The sequence below is a fragment of the Neoarius graeffei genome, chromosome 4 (genome assembly GCF_027579695.1).
Source record: "Neoarius graeffei isolate fNeoGra1 chromosome 4, fNeoGra1.pri, whole genome shotgun sequence".
NCBI lineage: Eukaryota > Metazoa > Chordata > Actinopteri > Siluriformes > Ariidae > Neoarius > Neoarius graeffei.
Genome location: NC_083572.1, coordinates 46,621,684 through 46,643,162, shown reverse-complemented (window position 1 = coordinate 46,643,162; position 21,479 = coordinate 46,621,684). Strand labels below are relative to the sequence as shown.

Here is a 21,479-nt window from a genome sequence, read left to right as displayed (position 1 = left end):
GCAAGACAGTCTTTCTTCTCCAACATCATCAACAGGAATATGAACAATGCCCGTGTGCTATTTTCAACAGTAGAGAAGCTAACAAATCCCCCACCACAATTAGCACCTGAACTTCTCTCAGTTAATAAATGCAATGAGTTTGCATCCTTCTTTAAAGGTAAAATTGATAAAATACGACATAATATTGCTCATAATATATCTCAGTTGCAAATAATTGAAAAACTGCAATCACCAGTGACACAGACAGATAACTTCAACACAATGTCAGAATTTTGTTTAATTGATTATGAGACTCTTGAAAAAACTGTACAAAATCTCAGTTCCTCAACATCTGAATTGGACATTCTGCCCACCAACTTTTTTAAGTCTGTTCTACATCTTATAATTACAGATGTGCTTCAAATCATATATACATCCCTAGAGACTGGCATTGTTCCTGTGTCCTTGAAAAAAGCCGTTGTAAAGCCCCTACTTAAAAAGAATAATCTGGATGCTTCAGTATTAAATAACTACAGGCCAATATCAAATCTACCATTCATCGGGAAAATCCTTGAAAAAATTGTCTTCAATCAATTAACTGCCTTCTTGATATCAAACAGCTGTTTTGATAACTTTCAATCAGGATTTCGTGCCAATCATAGCACTGAAACAGTGCTGATTAAAGTTATAAATGACATACGTCTTAATACTGATGCAGGCAAAACATCGGTCCTGGTATTACTGGACCTCAGTGCAGCTTTTGATACTGTTGATCACAACATACTGCTATATCGACTTGAACATTGGGTTGGGTTGACTGGTAAAGTTATCAATTGGTTAAAATCATACTTAAAAGATAGAAGCTTCTTTGTTACCATGGGAAATTGTACCTCAGCGTCAATGTCCTTGACCTGTGGTGTCCCCCAGGGGTCGATTCTTGGACCATTACTATTCAACCTTTATATGCTCCCACTTGGGCAAATTATCAAGAACAATTCAATTTTATATCACTGCTATGCAGATGATACCCAAATTTATCTTGCTCTATCACCTAATGATTATGCCCCCCTTGAATGTCTCTACCAGTGTATCGATCAAATCAACAACTGGATGTCACAAAATTTTCTTCAGCTGAACACAGATAAAACAGAAGTAATTCTATTTGGAAAAAAAGATGAAAGACTCAGGATTACCACTATTCTTGACACAAAGGGGATTAAAACAAAATAAATGGTTAAAAATCTTGGTGTTTTCATTGACAGCGAGCTAAACTTTGACAGTCATATGAAAGCAATCACTAAAACGGCATTTTATCACCTAAAAAACATTTCCAAACTAAGAGGACTAATGTCAAAAAATGATCTGGAAAAACTTATACATGCCTTCATCTCTAGTAGGGTTGATTACTGCAATGGCCTTTTCACAGGCCTGCCAAAAAAAAAAACGTCAAACGACTTCAGCTGGTTCAAAATGCAGCAGCTAGGGTTCTCACACGAACAAAAAGAACAGAACACATTACTCCAATTCTAAGGTCCCTTCACTGGCTTCCAGTAAGCTACAGAATTGACTTTAAAGCATTGCTGCTGGTGCACAAATCTCTAAATGGTACAGGGCCCAATTACCTCTCTGATATGTTGCAGCGGCCTAACCCAATCAGATCTACCAGATCGCAGCAGAAAAATTTACTGGTAAAACCAGTTGTTAAAACAAAGTGTGGTGAAGCAGCTTTTAGCTACTATGCAGTACAGCTATGGAACCAACTGCCAGAGGACATCAAAAATGCTCCTGCTGTTGGCAGCTTCAAATCTAGACTAAAGACCAAGCTGTTTTCAGATGCTTTCTGCTAAATTATTAATATTGCCATCTCTACATGTTTTAAACTCTTTACTTTTACAGTCTCTCCATGTTTTAAATTCTACTTAACTTTTATTCTATTTTATTCTGCTGGTTTTTTTTAATTGAACTTTTATCTCATTTTATTATTATATTTCTACTATTGTTTAATTTTTATTAATTTTCTTCCCCATTTATTTTATGTAATTTTATTTTCTATTGTTTACTGTTTTGCTTTTACTTCTGTAAAGCACATTGAACTGCCACTGTGTATGAAATGTGCTATATAAATAAACTTGCCTTGCCTTGCCTTTAAAGCACTGAATGGTCTCGCACCACAGTACCTGAGCAAACTTCTGGTCCTTTATGATGCGCCACGCTGACTTGGATCAAAAGGTGCAGATAGCCTCATATATCACATATACCACATATGCTGGTACCTCATATAGTGAAGGCTACATCAGGAGGCAGAGCCTTTTCTTACAAAGCCCCACAGTTATGGAACAGCCTTCCAAGTAGTGTTCGGGAATCAGACACAGTCTCAGCATTTAAGTCTAGGCTGAAAACATATCTGTTTAGTCAAGCTTTTTGTTACAGTAATGGTGTTTATGAGGTAAAGGAGTAGATCTGGAGGGTCCTCAGACATAGAGCGTTTTGGTAAACTGGGATGTATGGATGTTGTCAGTCCCCCACTCGCTTGCTCACTCGAGTTTGTTGACGGTGTAGTGGCTGACTGCTTTATGTCCCGGGACACCCTCATGCCTGTGTTACCTTCTGGCTCTCCCCTTTTAGTTATGCTGTCATAGTTAGTTTTGCCGGAGTCCCTGCTTGTACTCAGCGCAAAATGTATACTGTTCCTATTATTCAGGTAACACTGGGCATACCTAACAACCTGTGTTTTCTCTCTCTTCCCCCACCCCTCCAATCTGTTCCTCTGAGTTACATGTCAATCCTGAGATCGAGATGCTGACCTTTTCTGCTCCTCAGACCTGCCTGATCCATCCTGATGCCCTATGTCTGGTTGGAGTCTCATCACATCGCTCCTGTGGAGGACGGCCCCATATGGACAGTTGAAAGTCACACTTGGAAGACTCTCTGGACACTTACAGTAATGCTTTTATGGCTGAGGACTACATTTGACTTGCTAACTTTAGGACTGCAATTGTCATGAACAGTTTTGCACTCAAGTTTCCATCAATGAAGAGTTATAACATCAGTGAAACTGACTTCATGTTAAAACTGTTAATGTTATAGTCATGTTTTCTGTTGCTACCCAAATGAGGATGGGTTCCCTTTTGAGTCTGGTTCCTCTCGAGGTTTCTTCCTCATGTCGTCTGAGGGAGTTTTTCCTTGCCACCGTCGCCACAGGCTTGCTCACTGGGGATAGATTAGGGATAAAATTAGCTCATGTTTTAATTCATTCAAATTCTGTAAAGCTGCTTTGCGACAATGTCTATTGTTAAAAGCGCTATACAAATAGTCTTGACTATTTCTGGATGCAGCGGTGGACTGTGTTAAATGACAATAATTTTCCAAAGTACTCCTAAGCCCACGTGACTATATTTGTCACATTAGCATGACAGTTTCTCAGGCAGTGCCCCCTGAAGGCTCAAAGGTCACACATATTCAACAGTGGTTTCTGACCTTACCCTTTACGCACTTAGATGTCTTCAAATTCCCTGAATCGTTTCACAATATTATGTATTGTATATTTTGAAAGACCTAAATTCTCTTCAATCTTGCATTGAGAAAGGTTGTTCTTTTTGAATTGACTAACAATTCTGTCACAAATTTTGGCACAAAGGTTTGAGCCATGACCAATCCTTGCTTGCAAAGACTGAGCCTTTGGTGCATGCTCCTTTTATACCCAGTTATGATACCCTCACCTGTTCCCAATTAATCTGCTTATTGTAGAATATTCCAAAATGGTATTACTTGAATACCCTATGAACTTTTCAGTCTTATTTTGCCTTTGTCCCAACATTTTTCTGAGTGTGTTGCAGGCATCAAATCTTAACTTTGTTTATATTTACAAAATATAAAATTGGTCAGGAAAACTATTGAAAATCTTTTCTTTGTGCTTTTGTCAGTTAAATAAAGGTTCATGTGAATTAACCAACATTTTTGTTTTTATTGCATTTTGGAATATATCTCAACTTTTCTGGAAATGGGGTTTGTAAGTATGCATACAATATATTTTATAATCACACACTGACATTATTCAAGAAACAGCTCTGTATCTTAAACCTGGAAAATTTGTTTATAGAAGATTTATTTTTATATAAAACCTATAGCAACCTTTATATAATGAATGGCAGTAAAAAGTAGATACTTGTAAGGAAAAAATACCCCCATCCCAGACTTTCAAGTAAAGACCATTTGCAGGCTAAGTAAGCAACCCAGGCGTGAGGAGACTAAAGAAATGCACTTGAGTGTGAGACTGTTCCAGGATCAAAGCTTGTATTACCATTAATGTGCTTTCCTTCCGAACAAACTTACTGTAACTTGAGCTGTGAGATGTGCTGGAGGGGTATATTAGGTGGGATATCTGCAATATGATACCAAAGCCATTAAGCACCTGTGCTGACATTGAAAGGAGCTGCAATGCGTAATCATGGTTTTAATGTGCAAAAGAAAAGAAAAGAAAATATGAGCAAGATATTAAGATATATTTGTCATGCTGAGTACATCAGTTTAAACAAATAACACATAGAAATAGAGCTGTGTAAAGCAGTAAAGTATAAAAAACATTAAATTATATAATGAAAATAGTCTCAAAGGAAACAGAACATAGTTCCTAGAAAGAAATGTAAAATGCATGTTTATATATATATATATATATATATATATATATATATATATATATATATATATATATATATATATATTGCTCATCATAAATGAGTACACCCCCTTTGAAAAGTAACATTTTAAACAATATCTCAATGAACACAAACAATTTCCAAAATGTTGAAAAGACAAAGTTTAATATAACATCTGTTTAACTTATAATGTGAAAGTAAGGTTAATAATATAAACTTAGATTACACATTTTCAGTTTTACTCAAATTAGGGTGGTGCAAAAATGAGTACACCCCACAACAAAAACTACTACATCTAGTACTTTGTATGGCCTCCATGATTTTTAATGACAGCACCAAATCTTCTAGGCATGGAATGAACAAGTTGGTGACATTTTGCAACATCAATCTTTTTCCATTCTTCAACAATGACCTCTTTTAGTGATTGGATGCTGGATGGAGAGTGATGCTCAACTTCTTTCTTCAGAATTCCCCAAAGAAAATAATTTCTTTACTCCACAAAGGTGAAGGCTACAAGAAGATCAGCAAAGCTTTACTTATCAGTCAGAATACTGTAGCAAAAGTGGTACAAACATTTAAGAAAGATGGAACTGCAACTATCTCACAGAGACGTCCAGGTCGTCCACGGAAGTTAACACTTCGACAGGAGCGTCTTCTGATGAGAAGGGTCGAAGAAAATTGGCATGCAAGTTCACTGCAGTTATCTAAAGAAATAGAAAGCCAAATTGGGGTGACTATTTCCCGTGACATACTGGGGTGACTATTTCCCGTGACATAATACGGCGTACACTGCAGAGGAATGGCATGCATGGATGCCATCCACGAAAGCTTCTCCTAAAGCCCAGGCACAAAAAAGCCCACCTAGAGTTTGCCAGGGCCCATGCTGACAAAGATGAAGACTACTGGGACTCTATACTCTGGAGTGATGAGACCAAGATAAATGTTTTTGGAACTGATGGCTTCAAAACTGTATGGCGTCTCAAAGGTGAGGAATACAAAGAAAAATGCATGGTGCCTACAGTGAAACATGGTGGTGGCAGTGTCCTTATGTGGGGCTGCATGAGTGCTGCTGGTGTCGGGGAGCTGCATTTCACTGATGGCATCATGAATTCACAGATGTATTGCTCTATACTGAAAGAGAAGATACTACCATCACTCTGTGCCCTTGGTCGTCGTGCACTTTTCCGACATGACAATGATCTTAAACACACATCTAAGGCCACTGTTGGATTTCTGAAGAAGAACAGGGTGAAGTGGCCAAGTATGTCTCCTGATCTGAACCCAGTTGAACACCTATGGGGAATTCTGAAGAGACAAGTTGAGCATCACTCTCCATCCAGCATCCAGTCACTAAAAGAGGTCATTGTTGAAGAATGGAAAAAGAATGATGTTGCAAAATGTCGCCAACTTGTTCATTCCATGCCTAGAAGACTTGGTGCTGTCATTAAAAATCATGGAGGCCATACAAAGTACTAGATGTAGTAGTTTTTGTTGTGGGGTGTACTCATTTTTGTACCACCCTAATTTGAGTAAAACTGAAAAATGTGTAATCTAAGTTTATATTATTAACCTTACTTTCACATTTTAAGTTAAACAGATGTTATATTAAACTTTGTCTTTTCAACATTTTGGAAATTGTTTGTGTTCATTGAGATATTGTTTAAAATGTTACTTTTCAAAGGGGGTGTACTCATTTACGCTGAGCACTGTGTATATATATATATATATATATATATATATATATATATATATATATATATATACCCACACGTCCATTATCTGTAGCCGTTTATCCTAGACAGGGTCGCAGGTGCTGACTATGGGCAAGAGGCGGGGTACACCCTGGACAAGTCGCCAGGTCATCGCAGGGCTGGCACATAGAGACAAACAACCATTCATACTCACATTCACACTTATGGTCAATTTAGAGCTACCAATTAGCCTAACCTGTATGTCTTTGGACTGTGGGGGAAAACGGAGCACCTGGAGGAAACCCATGCAGACACGGGGAGAACATGCAAACTCCACACAGAAAGGCTCTCGTTGGCCACTGGGCTCAAACCCGGACCTTCTTGCTGTGAAGCAACAGTGCTAACCACTACACCACCATGCCACCCAGCCAATAAACAATTCCAATTAATTGAATTGAAATTGACACTTGCGTTTCTGACTTCTGATTTTTAAAAATATCATTCTTACCACTAAGATCTCAATATATTTCATCAAGACAACTACAGTCATATTCTAAAATAGTTATTTATTGACATTAATACATTTTATTTGAAAAAATAAATAGGTAAAGTTATGAAAACTCACTTCAAAGTCTCCTGTGAAGCATAACATCAAAACTAGCTGACGAAAAATTTTGCTGAATACTTCATCACAAACAGTGAGAGCTAGAGAACATCCTCTAAATGTTATCTGATTGATATTCATGAGTAATCCAGTCTGATCCAGTCCGATCAGAAGAGAGCCTGATCGCTTTCCCATGACTTAAAAAGCACCGGCAGTTTCCTGATGTCACACGAGCGGAGAGTGGACTCTGTTGTACCAACTTCAAGCTGCTGTTACTCCCAAAGTACTGACCAGATCTTAACGAGATACATTTCTTTCGAAAGCAGAGATTATAAGCTTTTTAATGATAGTATTCATGATAGAAAATATTCAAGAGTTAAGCAATGACAGATTTAGAAACTTAGATGAGCATCTGCACACACCATTTTCACAGCACAGCCAGCGAGCGTCTGATATGCCTACTAAACCTGGTTTATGGTATGGTATATGGTTGAAATGACAGTAAGCCCACTTGACTTGATCATGATATTTGATCATACAGTATTTGTGAACAATTTATTGCAACACAGACCATCGGCGTCGCCAGGGGTATTTTACTGGGGCACGTGCCCCAGTATAGATCTGTAGTGCCCCAGTAAAAAAAATCCAGTGACGAAACGCTCTGAATTTTAAACTTGGGAATAGCTGCAATTTAATTAATTCATAACGTGGGGTAGGCTAACCGATGCGTGAAGAAGACCATCTACAATGCTTTTACATTGGTAGTTTTGGCTGGCCTCGCGCACACTAAGCAATGTGAAAAAAGTGTGCGCGTGACATGAGTAACATCTTGGTTGCTATGGGGACCGCAGACTCCAGCAGCCCTCAGATGCAATGAAATTCAGAGCAGGGGAAACCATCTCTCCGTGTTTTTCAACTGTTTACAGGTTAGTAGACAGTAATTCCACTGTCATTTTTGTAACACACACACACACACACACACACAGTGGTGCTTTTAGAGGCTTTTGGATTGTGTTTAGAGATGTTCAATGCTGAAAATGCGTGTGCTTACAAAGATATGTTTGGTGATTTAAAAGGTATCAAGTGTGAATACTGTTGGCCATTAAGTACTCTTGGTTGAGTTTAAAAACTCGGCGGTGTTGTATTGTATGTTAATATGTTCTTTTACAATATTACCAACAGTATAAGTATTACATTGCTATTATCACAAATGTTGCAAATATTCATACTGTTATTATTAAATGATTGACCTGGATTCAGTGTCCTCGTAATCATTTTGAGTTTTACAGCTCTAGTGACTAGTTTTAAGCAGGCCGTTTCTAAATATAAATATCAATATATAAATATATATTACATAAAATATAATATATATTACATAAAATGTAATATATATTATATAAAAAATATAAATATAAATATAAATATAGTGCAAAATTTTTAGCTCGCGCGCTTCGCGCGCTCGCATACATTTCCTGTGCCCCTTTTGTGCCCCAGTATGGTCTTGGGTCTAGTGACGCCCCTGACACAGACCTAAAACTCAAGTTTGCTAGCACAGTGGGAATATTTGTATTGATGTATAATTCAAAATGGTATGCTAGGTAATATTACCGCCCTTGTTAGCTGAGCTACAAACTTATGGTCCTCTCTTTAGTCACTAGTTTTGTAAAAACAATCTACATAATTAATTCTAACTCGTTTTTAACTCCTTGTGGTTTGGATAATGTGTTTGTGTGCTTGCATGTCATTCATTTGATGACATTTTATAATATTTGCTATGCTTCAGCTATGAGAAAGAGACATTCGCTGGATCCTGACATTTTTTTTTTCTTTTCATCAGCTAGGCCAGGTAATCATGCATAAGCAGTGTGCATCCATGAATTTGGGGGCAGAGCTTCTGAAGGAGCAATGAAAGGAGGTGTGTATTTATTTGGCTGTTTAGTTTGAATATCAGCAATCTTTCTCCACAATTGCTAACTCCTCCTTTAATTCAGTCATCTTGGATTTTCCATTGTCCTTTTTTGAGCAAGAAAATATGCTGTCAAACCCCTTGTTATGAATAACTTTTTTTTTAATCACATCTTTGATGAAAAGGGCATACATTTTGGTCTGAAATTGCTGAAACAAATTCACAAATAAATAAATGACAATTAAAAATGTATTAATTATATAAATATAAGTTTTATATACAAGTTAAAATTAAAACATCCATGATAAAAGTTTATTTTGCTAGTCAGTGGACACATAGAGTAGTGCAAATAAGCAAAAAAGGATGCAGAGATAAAATGACTTTCTTCATGAATTTTGAAGCCTTTTTAATGTCATTGATTTTATAGTCCAGTATATTGTGCATTCTCGAAAATGTCTCTTTTTTAGGTATGCATAGATTAAATTATGTGCAATAAAGCAGTGTGCAGTAAACAGTATGCTTTTGTCTTGAAACATTAATGTTGCATTGAGCATAATCCAATGCAGTTTAGCATATTTTAGAAATTTGCAGTGCAGTTACATTTTAATCTTACTTCAGTGTTTCTTGTAAAATGCATTGCCTAACAGTAACACCTTAACTAGGACTTTATATGTAAGTGACTGTTATGGGACAGATAAAAGCTAATGCATAACAACAACAAAAAAAACCCATCCATCCATCCATCCATCCATCCATCCATCCATCCATCCATCCATCCATCCATCCATCCATCCATCCAAACAAACAAACAAACAAACAAACAAACAAACAAACCCAACCAAAATCAGAAAAAGCGGGGCTGGTATATTGAAATTGAAATTAAAACCGAAAACAATGATTTGTAAATACTCTTTGACCCATTTTGCACTCAAAACAACACAACAGCACATAATTTAACATTTTACCAGAATTTTTTCTATTTATTTATTTACAAAATAACCACTTATTTCAAGTTTGATTTTTGCAACACATTTCAAAAAAGTTGGTACAGTAATGCATTTACCACTTTGCAATGTTAACACATATTCCCATAACACTAAAAAAATGTTTAGGGACTGAAGACATACCACATTCTAAATAATATCTAGACAGACTGTCATGGCTGTAAAGTGGCAGTGATGCAAAGTATAATGCTAATTTTCTAGAGAAATAGGTATATTACTCATAGGTATGTTAAACTGTCAACTTGTGGATTTACACACAACAAATTCCAGTTACAATGCCAGAAAATGCCACAATATCCACTCTGGGGTAAAAAATGGTCCATGGTTATTTTCGTGACAAAAGGGTCACAGCAAAGGCCAGTATGTCAGTCAGGCCAGCTTCTGGGAATAGCTCTTAAAATAGTCCAGAAGTCTACTTAAGTCTGCAAAAAAATTTATTTGTTAATAGATGGGAGTAAAAATGTGGTTTAAGATTTCTCTGCATGACTCTGTAGGAGTAGGAGATACTCCAAGGAGTAAGTCTTAAGCATCTTAAATATGACCATTCAAGAACTTGGAAAGTATCATCAGCACCCCTGACTTTCAGGATTCCTTTAACTTCTAATGTTGCAGCAACAGCTATAATAATAATAATAATAATAATAATAATAATAATAATAATAAAGAAATTGGTTAAAGAAACTTTGAACTTTTCATGGTTTAAATAATTTTCATAATCTTCACGCCAATCATATTGAACTTTTATCACAATTGCAGAATTTGAACAATCCACAATTACTAGTTACTCCCTAGATTCCGCTTCAGAGATACACTCACTGGCCACTTTATGAGATATACCCATACACCTGCTGTTTTATGCAGTTATCTAATCAGCCAGTTTCTTGACTGCCGCACAGTACATAAAAAATAATGCAGGTACAAATTGAGAACTTCAGTTAATGTTCACTTCAAACATCAGGATGGAAAAATTGTGATCTCTGTGACTTTCACTGTGACATGGGTGTTGGTGCCAGATGGACTGGTTTCAGTATTTCAGAAACTGCTGAACTCCTGGGGTTTTCACACACACACACACACACACACACACACACACACACACACACACACACACACACACACACACACACACCAGTTTCTCAAGTTTACACAGAATGGTGCGAAAAACAAAAAGCACTGAGTGAGCGGAAACATCTTGTTGATAAGAGAGATCAGAGGAAAATGGCCAGATTGGTTTGAGCTGCCAGGAAGGCTATAGCAGCTCTTTATAACCATGGTGAGCAGAAAAGCATCTCAGCATACAACAACCGAAGACCACATTTGGTTCCACTCCTGCTAGGCAACAACAGGAATCTTAGAATCAAGAACAAGTTTCTATTAAAGTGGCCAGTGAGTGTACATGGGTCATTCTCTAATTGCAGATACATCTGATGTCAAAGGTGATGATGTTTTTCTTGTTTTGTTCAAATGTTCTTATTTTCTTTTTCAATATTGGAGTAATGTGTACCTCACATATTCAACATGTAGGTAGTTAGCACAGTAGCACAATGTTTGAATTTTTCTTTAAAAACATTTTACTGTATGTAAAATATAAGATATCTTGTTGTCTGAAGTTCTCAGGTGTTTTTAATAACCTGTACTTACTTTTTTAAAAAATATATATAATTTAGTTAAAAGAAAAAAAAGCCTATTCTGTTTACAACTTCTAATTCCAGTTGAATCAGGAACTTTTATTTCGACTGCTTTTCGAGTGAGATGCATTGACACAATTTCCTCTTACATCATGGACAGATAGACATTAACATAAATTATACACAGTAATGAATAACAATATACAGTGTATTCAAAGTAATAAACACAATTCTGCCAGAGACATGCCACTCTCAATTTCTGAGAACCAGTGAGAGGTATCATGCCTGACATGATGCCAACTAGGCTTGTGCAGCATACCTTTATCCTAGCTCATGAGTTTTCATTTATTAAAAAAATTGTGTTAATTGACTTAATCATCCAGAACTGATAGCCGAAAAATGACAGGAAAATAAGCATTTCAATTATTTCTGTTTAAGGAGACCAGAAGAGGGTGTAATAATATAATTAGTAGTCCACTGAAGCATAGTCTGTCTCCCCTTTGCATACACATGCTGCATACCGCTGCATAAGTTTTCTCTTGTTTCTGTTGAGAACATGTTAGTAACAAAATACTGTGCGTTGTGCATGCATGTGAAAGGGAATTGTATTCTGTCACCAGGAGAGCTAAAATGTATTTAATGACTTTCTAAATATCATTACCATTCACATTATTTGTAAAATGTTAAGTTTGATAGTTCAGTTCATTGCAGACCTATTTTAATCTTTTTAGGTCAAAATCCTTCTATTTTTGTAGGATTTAACATGTCAACCAAAAATGTTTTGGCTGAAATTTTTCAGTGGTACTCTGAGGAAGTATAAATAACTGATGTTTTTTTTTACACACACACACATATATATATATATATATATGGGCGGCACGGTGGTGTAGTGGTTAGCGCTGTTGCCTCACAGCAAGAAAGTCTGGGTTCGAGGCCCGTGGCCGGCGAGGGTCTTTCTGTGCGGAGTTTGCATGTTCTCCCCGTGTCCGCGTGGGTTTCCTCCGGGTGCTCCGGTTTCCCCCACAGTCCAAAGACATGCAGGTTAGGTTAAGTGGTGACTCTAAATTGACCGTCGGTGTGAATGGTTGTCTGTGTCTATGTGTCAGCCCTGTGATGACCTGGCGACTTGTCGAGGGTGTACCCCGCCTTTTGCCTGTAGTCAGCTGGGATAGGCTCCAGCTTGCCTGCGACCCTGTAGAACAGGATAAAGCGGCTACAGATAATGAGATGAGATTATATATATATATATATATATATATATGTCTGTGTGTGTATAATGGTAGCTTATATTGAACATACATTGATGGATTATATTAATATTAATGAACTTAAAACATTCTCCAGTTACTATTACAGAAAAAAAGGGCATAACATGAGATGGAGAAGGGGGCAGGACAGTTAACAGCAGATAGTTCAAAACACCTGTGCTGATCATTCCAGATTATTATATTGATTGGGTCTTCCCTCATTTTATTGGGGGACTGATCTTTTCGCATACTTTTAAGTGATAACTTGTACTATCAGGCTCCTACTCAAAATGCATAAAGGTTGGCAGGTCTGGTATTATATTTAAATAATATTGACCGGCTTTAAGTGGTATATCAGATATTCATTCAGCTAACATGATATTGCACGAGTCAGTGATATTGAATGAGTCGATGCTATCTGAATGGTATACCACGTAATCTGATATACCACAAAAAAGCCATTATTATTATTATTATTATTATTATTATTATTATTATACATTCTCTTTTCCAGTTTTACTATGTCTGTTGGTATGTTTTTCTCTTGTAAACAGAGGGGAACCATCGGGGCCTTCTAGGTCTTCAGAGAAGGCCCAAACATATCAGCATTTCAAATGTTACATTTAATTTCTTTCATTCTTTAATTGCTTTCATTCTTTCATAATTTCATTATAATTATTCTCTTCTAATTCTAATTTGGCCTCATTTTCTATCAATGAAATGAAAGGGTTACTGTCCTGAAAACATTAAAATACTTATCCAATTAGATTTTTTGTTTGTTGTCTCTAGGCAGAGAAGGGTTTAGAGCTGGCTCACTCATTGGTTAGGACTGCATTGCCGGGACAGAAGGCCATGGCAGTGTATGTTTATGCAGGAACTGACAGATGAATTAACCAATCAGATATTGATTTATAGTGAGAGGGACCAAAAATTTTATCGCCCTCGGCCTTCCTGAAGGTCAACATGAGCTTAACCGTGACTCAGCGCTGTCAGCGCAGCAGTGATGTCACCTTCCAGCTGGTGTAGCGTTCATCAGTAGTGTTAGCGAATGTGAATGAAACGGTCAAGCCAGTGCTATCAAGAGCAAGTAGCACAGGCTAACGATCAAGAAACTAAGATTTCTGTCTCCAGACTCTTCTTCCACGCATGTTCACCACAGTATTTTTCACTCATACTTAAATATTCATTTCCCTATGTGATTTACTTAGTTACTTTTAAAATAAACATTGACAACTACACACAATGGCGCTAACTGGCACCCTGCCACGAATTCCTTGCAAAATCCTTTGACCTGTTGCTTTTTTGGTGTGTCTGGCTAAGCTTTGGCTGAGCTCTAATAGTAACAGTTTGCCACGGCTTGTAAATAAGCGTGAAGAATATCTATTGGTAACCTTTTGGGTGTTCCATGCACCTTTAGTTTTAGTTTTCAGTTTATTTATTGAGTGCTTAATTATAGCATAGCTAATCCTAGCACTAGATTAGCCTAGTCTTTCTCCTTCCCTGAACAAAGAAATGGTTCTGCGCTTGCGCAGCAGAAAACTTTCTCACTGGATATGAGCATCAGCTCTGACATGTGACATCATGTTGTCTTGACAATGTGCAATATCATAAACCATATTGCAGACTCATTCTCCATTGGGTAGAGTGATGTAATACACATAGGATTAGCGATATGACAACAATATTGCATCTAATCAAACCAAATGAATGAAACCCGCTAGAAGGGAATAGAATACATGTTTTTATTCCATGGAAAAAGTGTCTTGTATGTATCATAATTATTCATATTGTAATATTGTATCAGCTATGCTATTGTATTGCCTGGCCTCTGGTTATACTTTGCACACAAGCACTTGTCTCTCACAGAAGCCAATACAGGGAATTAATCATGATTAGACTTTAACAAAGTACCTTATTTTTGTCAAATCTGTTCCTATTTCAGTTCTGTTACAGGAAGGTTCAACTCTGTTTTTTCATTTTACAATTTAATGTCAAGAAAAAAATTACACCTTAAATTTATTTAAAAAAGGATTCATGTGTCATGAAAATTAATGTGCTGTTTCTCTTTTATAATGATTTAAATCACCATTTGTTATATATTTTGATTAAAACACTTCTAATAATTTTGGAATGATTAGATAAACAAATAACTTGGAATTTTATTTAAAATTTTGGGCCTTTTTTTTAACAAGAAACTGTGTATAGACATGCTTGTATCAAACTCAAAAGGTTTGATACTGGTTTGATTTGTTTTCAGCTATGCATGTTTCCTAACTTTTCTGTGACAGAACTGATTATTTGATGAACTCTTTTTTTTCCCCTGTATATTTGCCATGCACTGGATTTGTGAAACTCACTATATTTTCTGAGAGAAATTCGAGACATATAAGATTAAAAAAAAAAAATCATTTTTGTGACATTTCAATTGTATATATGTTCAAATATGATTAAGGGCATTAATGCAGTTATATGCTGTCCTGGTTTTTGTACTATTGGAGATAATGGACAGTGAAGTCTCAGAGATGATCATTTTTTTTCCCTCCTGTAAATGGATCACTCATCTCATTCTGTGTAGAAGATGCCAAAAGCAGATTATGTACATAACTGTAATTTACCACCCCTCCTTCATTCTCTCCATCTTTTTCTTCTTCTTTTTCTTCATCCTCCAAACACTGGCTATCACCTTCAGATCCTTCTTCCTTCTCTCGTTCCTGTCCCTTCTTGTTGTTGTTTCTCACTGAAGCCTCCAGAGCCTTCTGTTTGCGGTAGAAATGTGAGAACTTGTTGAAGATGATGGTAATGGGTAAGGCCACTACTAATGTGCCACCAAGGATACATCCAGAAGCTGCTAACTTTCCAGCCACTGTGACAGGCACAACATCCCCATAGCCAACAGTGGTCATGCTTACTGTACCCCACCACCAGCAAGCAGGAATGGTGTCCAAACCGACATCCTCCTCATACTCTGCAGTGTAAGCCACACCAGAGAAGACAGATACACCTACAGCCAGGTATAGCAGAAGGATGCCCACCTCTCTGTAACTGTGCTAAAAGGATAGCCATGAAGCAGGGAGGAAGGTGAGCTGTATGACAGATATCTTTTATTAAATAAGGAACATCACATTAAATAGAACTTCACAAACTGAGAGCTTGAAAGATTGACAAAAAAAAATCACAAATCTTCCCAGCATGTTAATGTGATTCAAATGCCAGTATTTACTTGAGGTTTTGCTGTATGTACCATATTAGCAATAGAAATAACTAATTCAAATTGTGCAATGCATAATAAACAGCGTATCTCTTCTCTTCTTAACTAAAATAACGTGTTGGGTATCAATATGGACTTTTTCTTTGGAGGGTGGGGGGATTTTGAGTTAATTGCCCAGTTTTCTATAACTGACCTGTAAATGGCGAATGATTCTAAGCACAGAATTGGTATTGACATGATTGTGTTATTGAGGCAATTCATCTATAATACAAATATATTTATACTAATTTACAATCAGGGTCATTGTTGGGTTGTTAGTAGTCTCCAAACCAAAAATATGCAGTCAAGAGAAATGCTTTGGTGTGAATGGTACAGTGGTGCTTGAAAGTTTGTGAACCCTTTAGAATTTTCTATATTTCTGCATAAATATGACCTAAAACATCATCAGATTTTCACATAAGTCCTAAAAGTAGATAAAGAGAACCCAGTTAAACAAATGAAACAAAAAATATTATACTTGGTCATTTATTTATTGAGGAAAATGATCCAATATTACATATCTGTAAAGTATGTGAACCTTTGCTTTCAGTATCTGGTGTGACCCCCTTGTGCAGCAATAACTGCAACTAAACGTTTCCAGTAACTGTTGATCAGTCCTGCACATTGGCTTGGAGGAATTTTAGCCCATTCCTCCATACAGAACAGCTTCAACTCTGGGATGTTGGTGGGTTTCCTCACATGAACTGCTCGCTTCAGGTCCTTCCACAACATTTCGATTGGATTAAGGTCAGGACTTTGACTTGGCCATTCCAAAACATTAACTTTATTCTTCTTTAACCATTCTTTGGTAGAACGACTTGTGTGCTTAGGGTCATTGTCTTGCTGCATGTCCCACCTTCTCTTGAGATTCAGTTCATGGACAAATGCCCTGACATTTTCCTTTAGAATTCACTGGTATAATTCAGAATTCATTGTTCCATCAATGATGGCAAGCCATCCTGGCCCAGATACAGCAAAACAGGCCCAAACCATGATACTACCACCACCATGTTTCACAGACGGGATAAGGTTCTTATGCTGGAATGCAGTGTTTTCCTTTCTCCAAACATAACGCTTCACCCTTAAAGCAGTTGCTACAGCCACCCTTGTATATGTATATACTGTTCACCCTTAGAACATATTTACAAGAAAGACAAAAGTCTAAAGACAAGGTTTTGACAAGGTTTTAGACAAGGCGCCATATGTCATCATTATGGGATATACACAGGATCGTCATATGTCGTCATTAAGGGGTAAAGAGTTAAACCAAAAAGTTCTATTTTGGTCTCATCCATCCAAAAAACATTTTTCCAATAGCCTTCTGGCTTGTCCATGTGATCTTTAGCAAACTGCAGATGAGCAGCAATGTTCTTTTTGGAGAGCAGTGGCTTTCTCCTTGCAACCCTGCCATGCACACCATTGTTGTTCAGTGTTCTCCTGATGATGGACTCATGAATATGAACATTAGCCAATGTGAGAGGCCTTCAGTTGCTTAGAAGTTACCCTCGGGTCCTTTGTGACCTCGCTGACTATTATATGCCTTGCTCTTGGAGTGATCTTTGTTGGTCGACCACTCCTGGGGAGGGTAACAATGGTCTTGAATTTCCTCCATTTGTACACAATCTGTCTGACCATGGATTGGTGGAGTCCAAACTCTTTAGAGATGGTTTTGTAACTTTTTCCAGCTTGATTAGCATCAACAACGCTTTTTCTGTGGTCCTCAGAAATCTCCTTTGTTCGTGCCATGATACACTTCCACAAACATGTGTTGTGAAGATCAGACTTTGATAGATCCCTGCTCTTTAAATAAAACAGGGTGCCCACTCACACCTGATTGTCATCCCATTGATTGAAAACACCTGACTCTAATTTCACCTTCAAATTAACTGCTAATCCTAGAGAATTCACATACTTTTGCCACTCACAGATATGTAATATTGGATCATTTTCCTCAGTAAATAAATGACCAAGTATAGTATTTTTGTTTCATTTGTTTAATTGGGTTCTCTTTATCTACTTTTAGGACTTGTGTGAAAATCTGATGTTGTTTTAGGTCATATTTATGTAGAAATATCGAAAATTCTAAAGGGTTCACAAACTTTCAAGCACCACTGTAGAGAATAACAAATTTTACATGGAAATAGAGGTATTACTGTTTATAATTGTACATCTAAAACATAACTCAACAAGGTATTTTGTCTAATAAAGTGGCCATCAAGTGGGAATAAAATGGTCTTTTCAAGGCAGGTGTACCTAATAAAGTGGCCACTGAGTGCATATGACTGGATATACTAGTGCACCTCAAGCAATTAGAATATCATGAAAATGTTCTCTTTTTTGTAATTTAAATAAAAAAGGTAAACTTTCATACATTCTATATTCAATACACACTGAAATATTTCAAGCTTTTTTTTTGTTTTGTTTTAATTTTAATGATTATGGCTTATAGCTCATGAAAATCAGAACTCTAGTATCTGAAAATTAGAATATTTCCTAAGATCAGTCAAAAAAGAATTTACAGTACAGAAATTTCCAATTTCTGAAAAGTATGTTCATTTATTTATGCACTCAATACTTGGTTGGGGCTCCTTTACCAAGCAATCTGGGGTTCAATAACAACTCAGCAGAGCCACAGGCTGATTGCTTCCATGCCACACTGCACTGAGGAGTGGCATGGAGGCAATCAGTCTGTGGTACTGCTGAGGTGTTATTGAAGCCCAGGTTGTTTCGATAGCGGCCTTCAGCTCGTCTGTATTTTTGGGTCAGATGTTTCTCATCTTCCGCTTGACAATACCCCATAGATTATCTATGGGGTTCAGGTCAGGTGAGTTGGCTGGCCAGTCAAGCACAGTAATATCATAGTCAGTAAGCCATTTGGTCATAGTTTTGGCACTGTGGGCAGGTTCTAAGTCCTGTGGGAAAAGGAACTCGGCATCTCCATAAAGCTTGTCAGCAGATAGAAGCATGGAATGCTTTAAAATCTCCTTGTAGGCAGCTGTGTTGACTTTGGACTTGATAAAACACAGTGGACCAACACCAGCAGATGACATGGCATCCAAATTATCACAGACTGCAGAAACTTCACACTGGATTCAAACACCTTGGATTCTGTGCCTCTTCACTCTTCCTCCAGACTCTAGGACCTTGATTTCCAAATGAAATGCAAAATTTATTTCCATCTGAAAAGAGGACTTTGCAGGGGTGGCACGGTGATGTAGTGGTTAGCGCTGTCGCCTCACAGCAAGAAGGTCCGGGTTTGAGCCCCGTGGCCGGCGAGGGCCTTTCTGTGTGGAGTTTGCATGTTGTCCGCGTGGGTTTCCTCCAGGCGCTCCGGTTTCCCCCACAGTCCAAAGACATGCAGGTTAGGTTAACTAGTGACTCTAAATTGACCGTAGGTGTGAATGTGAATGGTTGTCTGTGTCTATGTGTCAGCCCTGTGATGACCTGGCGACTTGTCCAGGGTGTACCCCGCCTTTCGCCCGTAGTCAGCTGGGATAGGCTCCAGCTTGTGTGCGACCCTGTAGAACAGGATAAAGTGGCTAGAGATAATGAGATGAGAAGAGGACTTTGCACAGCTGAGCAATAGTCCAGTTCTTTCTCTCCTTAGCCCAGGTAAGACGCTTCTGACGTTGTCTCTGGTTCAGAAGTGGCTTGATATTAGGAATGTGACAGTAGTAGCCCCTTTCCTGAAGACATTTGTGCATGGTGGCTCTTGATGCACTGCACCTTCCTTGTGGAGGGTGTTGATGATTGTCTTCTGGACAACTGTCAAGTCAACAGTCTTCCCCATGATTGTGATTGTGTGTACTGAACCAGACTGAGAGATACATGGTATTTATACTGTTTTATTCAAACTTAAAATGAAATATTTTCATATTTTGAGATTTTTTTTTTTGCACTGTAGGCCATAATTATCAAAATTAAAATAGAAAAGACTTGAAAGATTTTAGTTTACATGTAATGAGTCTAGAATATTTTAAATTTTTACTTTCTCAAGTAACTGATGGGAAATATTGAGCTTTTTCATGATGTTCTAATTGTTTGAGATGCACTAGTATAAATATAATCGTTGGATATTAATGTCAAGCGTTTTTCAAAGTGGTATCATTTTATTCTGTGTTTTGAAAGCTGATTATAATTCACTCGCAGAATTATCTTACCCGTAATGTAGCACCTAATGACCTCAGGCCTGTCGAGTGTCTGGCCAACTTCAGCACCCTGAAGATCCTCATGAGCCTAAGAACCTGAACTATTTTCCCAATGTTTTCCAGCTCTGATTCACTACCAGCAAGCAGGTCAAAAATGAGGGTGATGTAGATAGGCATCACTGAAACAATGTCAATCACATTTAGAGGATGAAGGAAAAACTTCCGACGGTTTGGTGCAAGGAGCATGCGTGTTACCACTTCAAAAGTAAACCAGCAGATGCAAAAAATCTCCAAAGCTTGCATGGTCGGATCCTCCTTTAGTTGACCATTCTCATCGTAAATCTGGTACTCTGGGATACTGTTGATGCACATGGTGGCAATTGACATTAGCACAACAATAATGGAAACGAAGCTGAAGAGCTTGCTTGGAATGGAATATCCTGGATTTTCTAATGTCAACCACAGGCACTTACGTATATTACCAAAGCGCATATCCTGGAAATGTTGAATGTCCTTGTTAAGGTCAGATATCTCATCCACAGAAGTGTCCACACTGCTTACATCACTTTCCTCATCCCAGGACTTGCGATGACTCTCTAACCTGCGATCATGGTAGAGATAACTACAGCAACTATCCAAGAAGAACTCATTTATGCCCCAGTACTCAATCTCCTGGCAGAAAGAGAAGATACACAACTCCTCCATGATGTGCAGTTTTCCAGTTTGATAGAAATGGAAGACATAAGGAAAGAGATTAGGGTTCCGGTCAAAGTAAAATTCCTTCTCTTGAATGTCATAGTCATCGCAAACCTGTAAGATGGCTTCCACAGTGTCACAGGACAGAAGGCGACACAACCTTGTGTCTGGAAACCTCTGTAGAGTGCTAGAATAGAAACTGTGCTTCAAACCACCCACATTGATGTTTACCAGGTGGTCTTCTGGGCTCTGATCACACCCAGGAAGGTTCTTGTTCACCATATTGTATTTGTCTGTAAAGGCATAAACAACAACTTGTTTGGACACCATACTTTATAATGATACAGTTAAATCTTTTCAGAATCTGTATTCCTTGATTTCAATTCAGGTACCTGTCAGCACACAAAATGAGCTTGGTTAATGTATTGTGTGATTTATTTGGTAAAATATTTAAAGACCAAATAAAACATTTAGTAAAAGTGTACACTAAGGACCATTTAAAGTTATGGGGTTTCATTCCATATTCATACGATTACTTGTCTTATACTCTGTGTAAGACATGTAAGTTTGTTAATGTCTACTGGTCTGTTTCACTGATAGCACAGACTGTTTATCAGGAACTAAACACAAGTTTATATCACAGTTCCTTATATTATATCACTATCCTTAACACC

General features: G+C 37.5%; 1 protein-coding gene across 1 annotated transcript; it reads right to left on the bottom strand.

Annotated features, from left to right (window-relative positions):
• Positions 1 to 15,230: 15,230 nt before the first annotated feature.
• si:dkey-43k4.5 (potassium voltage-gated channel subfamily S member 2) lies at positions 15,231 to 21,087 on the bottom strand. The gene is made up of 2 exons (XM_060918432.1): positions 20,122 to 21,087; positions 15,231 to 15,761 (listed from the first exon to the last, which is right to left on the bottom strand). The coding sequence occupies exons 1-2, from the start codon at positions 21,085 to 21,087 to the stop codon at positions 15,231 to 15,233; spliced, it is 1,497 nt and encodes a 498-aa protein (XP_060774415.1).
• Between the last annotated feature and the right edge of the window lie 392 nt (positions 21,088 to 21,479).

Coding starts and splice junctions, on each gene's coding strand:
- si:dkey-43k4.5 (XM_060918432.1), bottom strand. CDS start 21,087: ATGGTGAACAAGAACCTTCCTGGGTGTGATCAGAGCCCAGAAGACCAC. Junction 15,762..20,121: donor CATTAGGTGCTACATTACGG/GTAAGATAATTC, acceptor CTATCCTTTTAG/CACAGTTACAGAGAGGTGGG.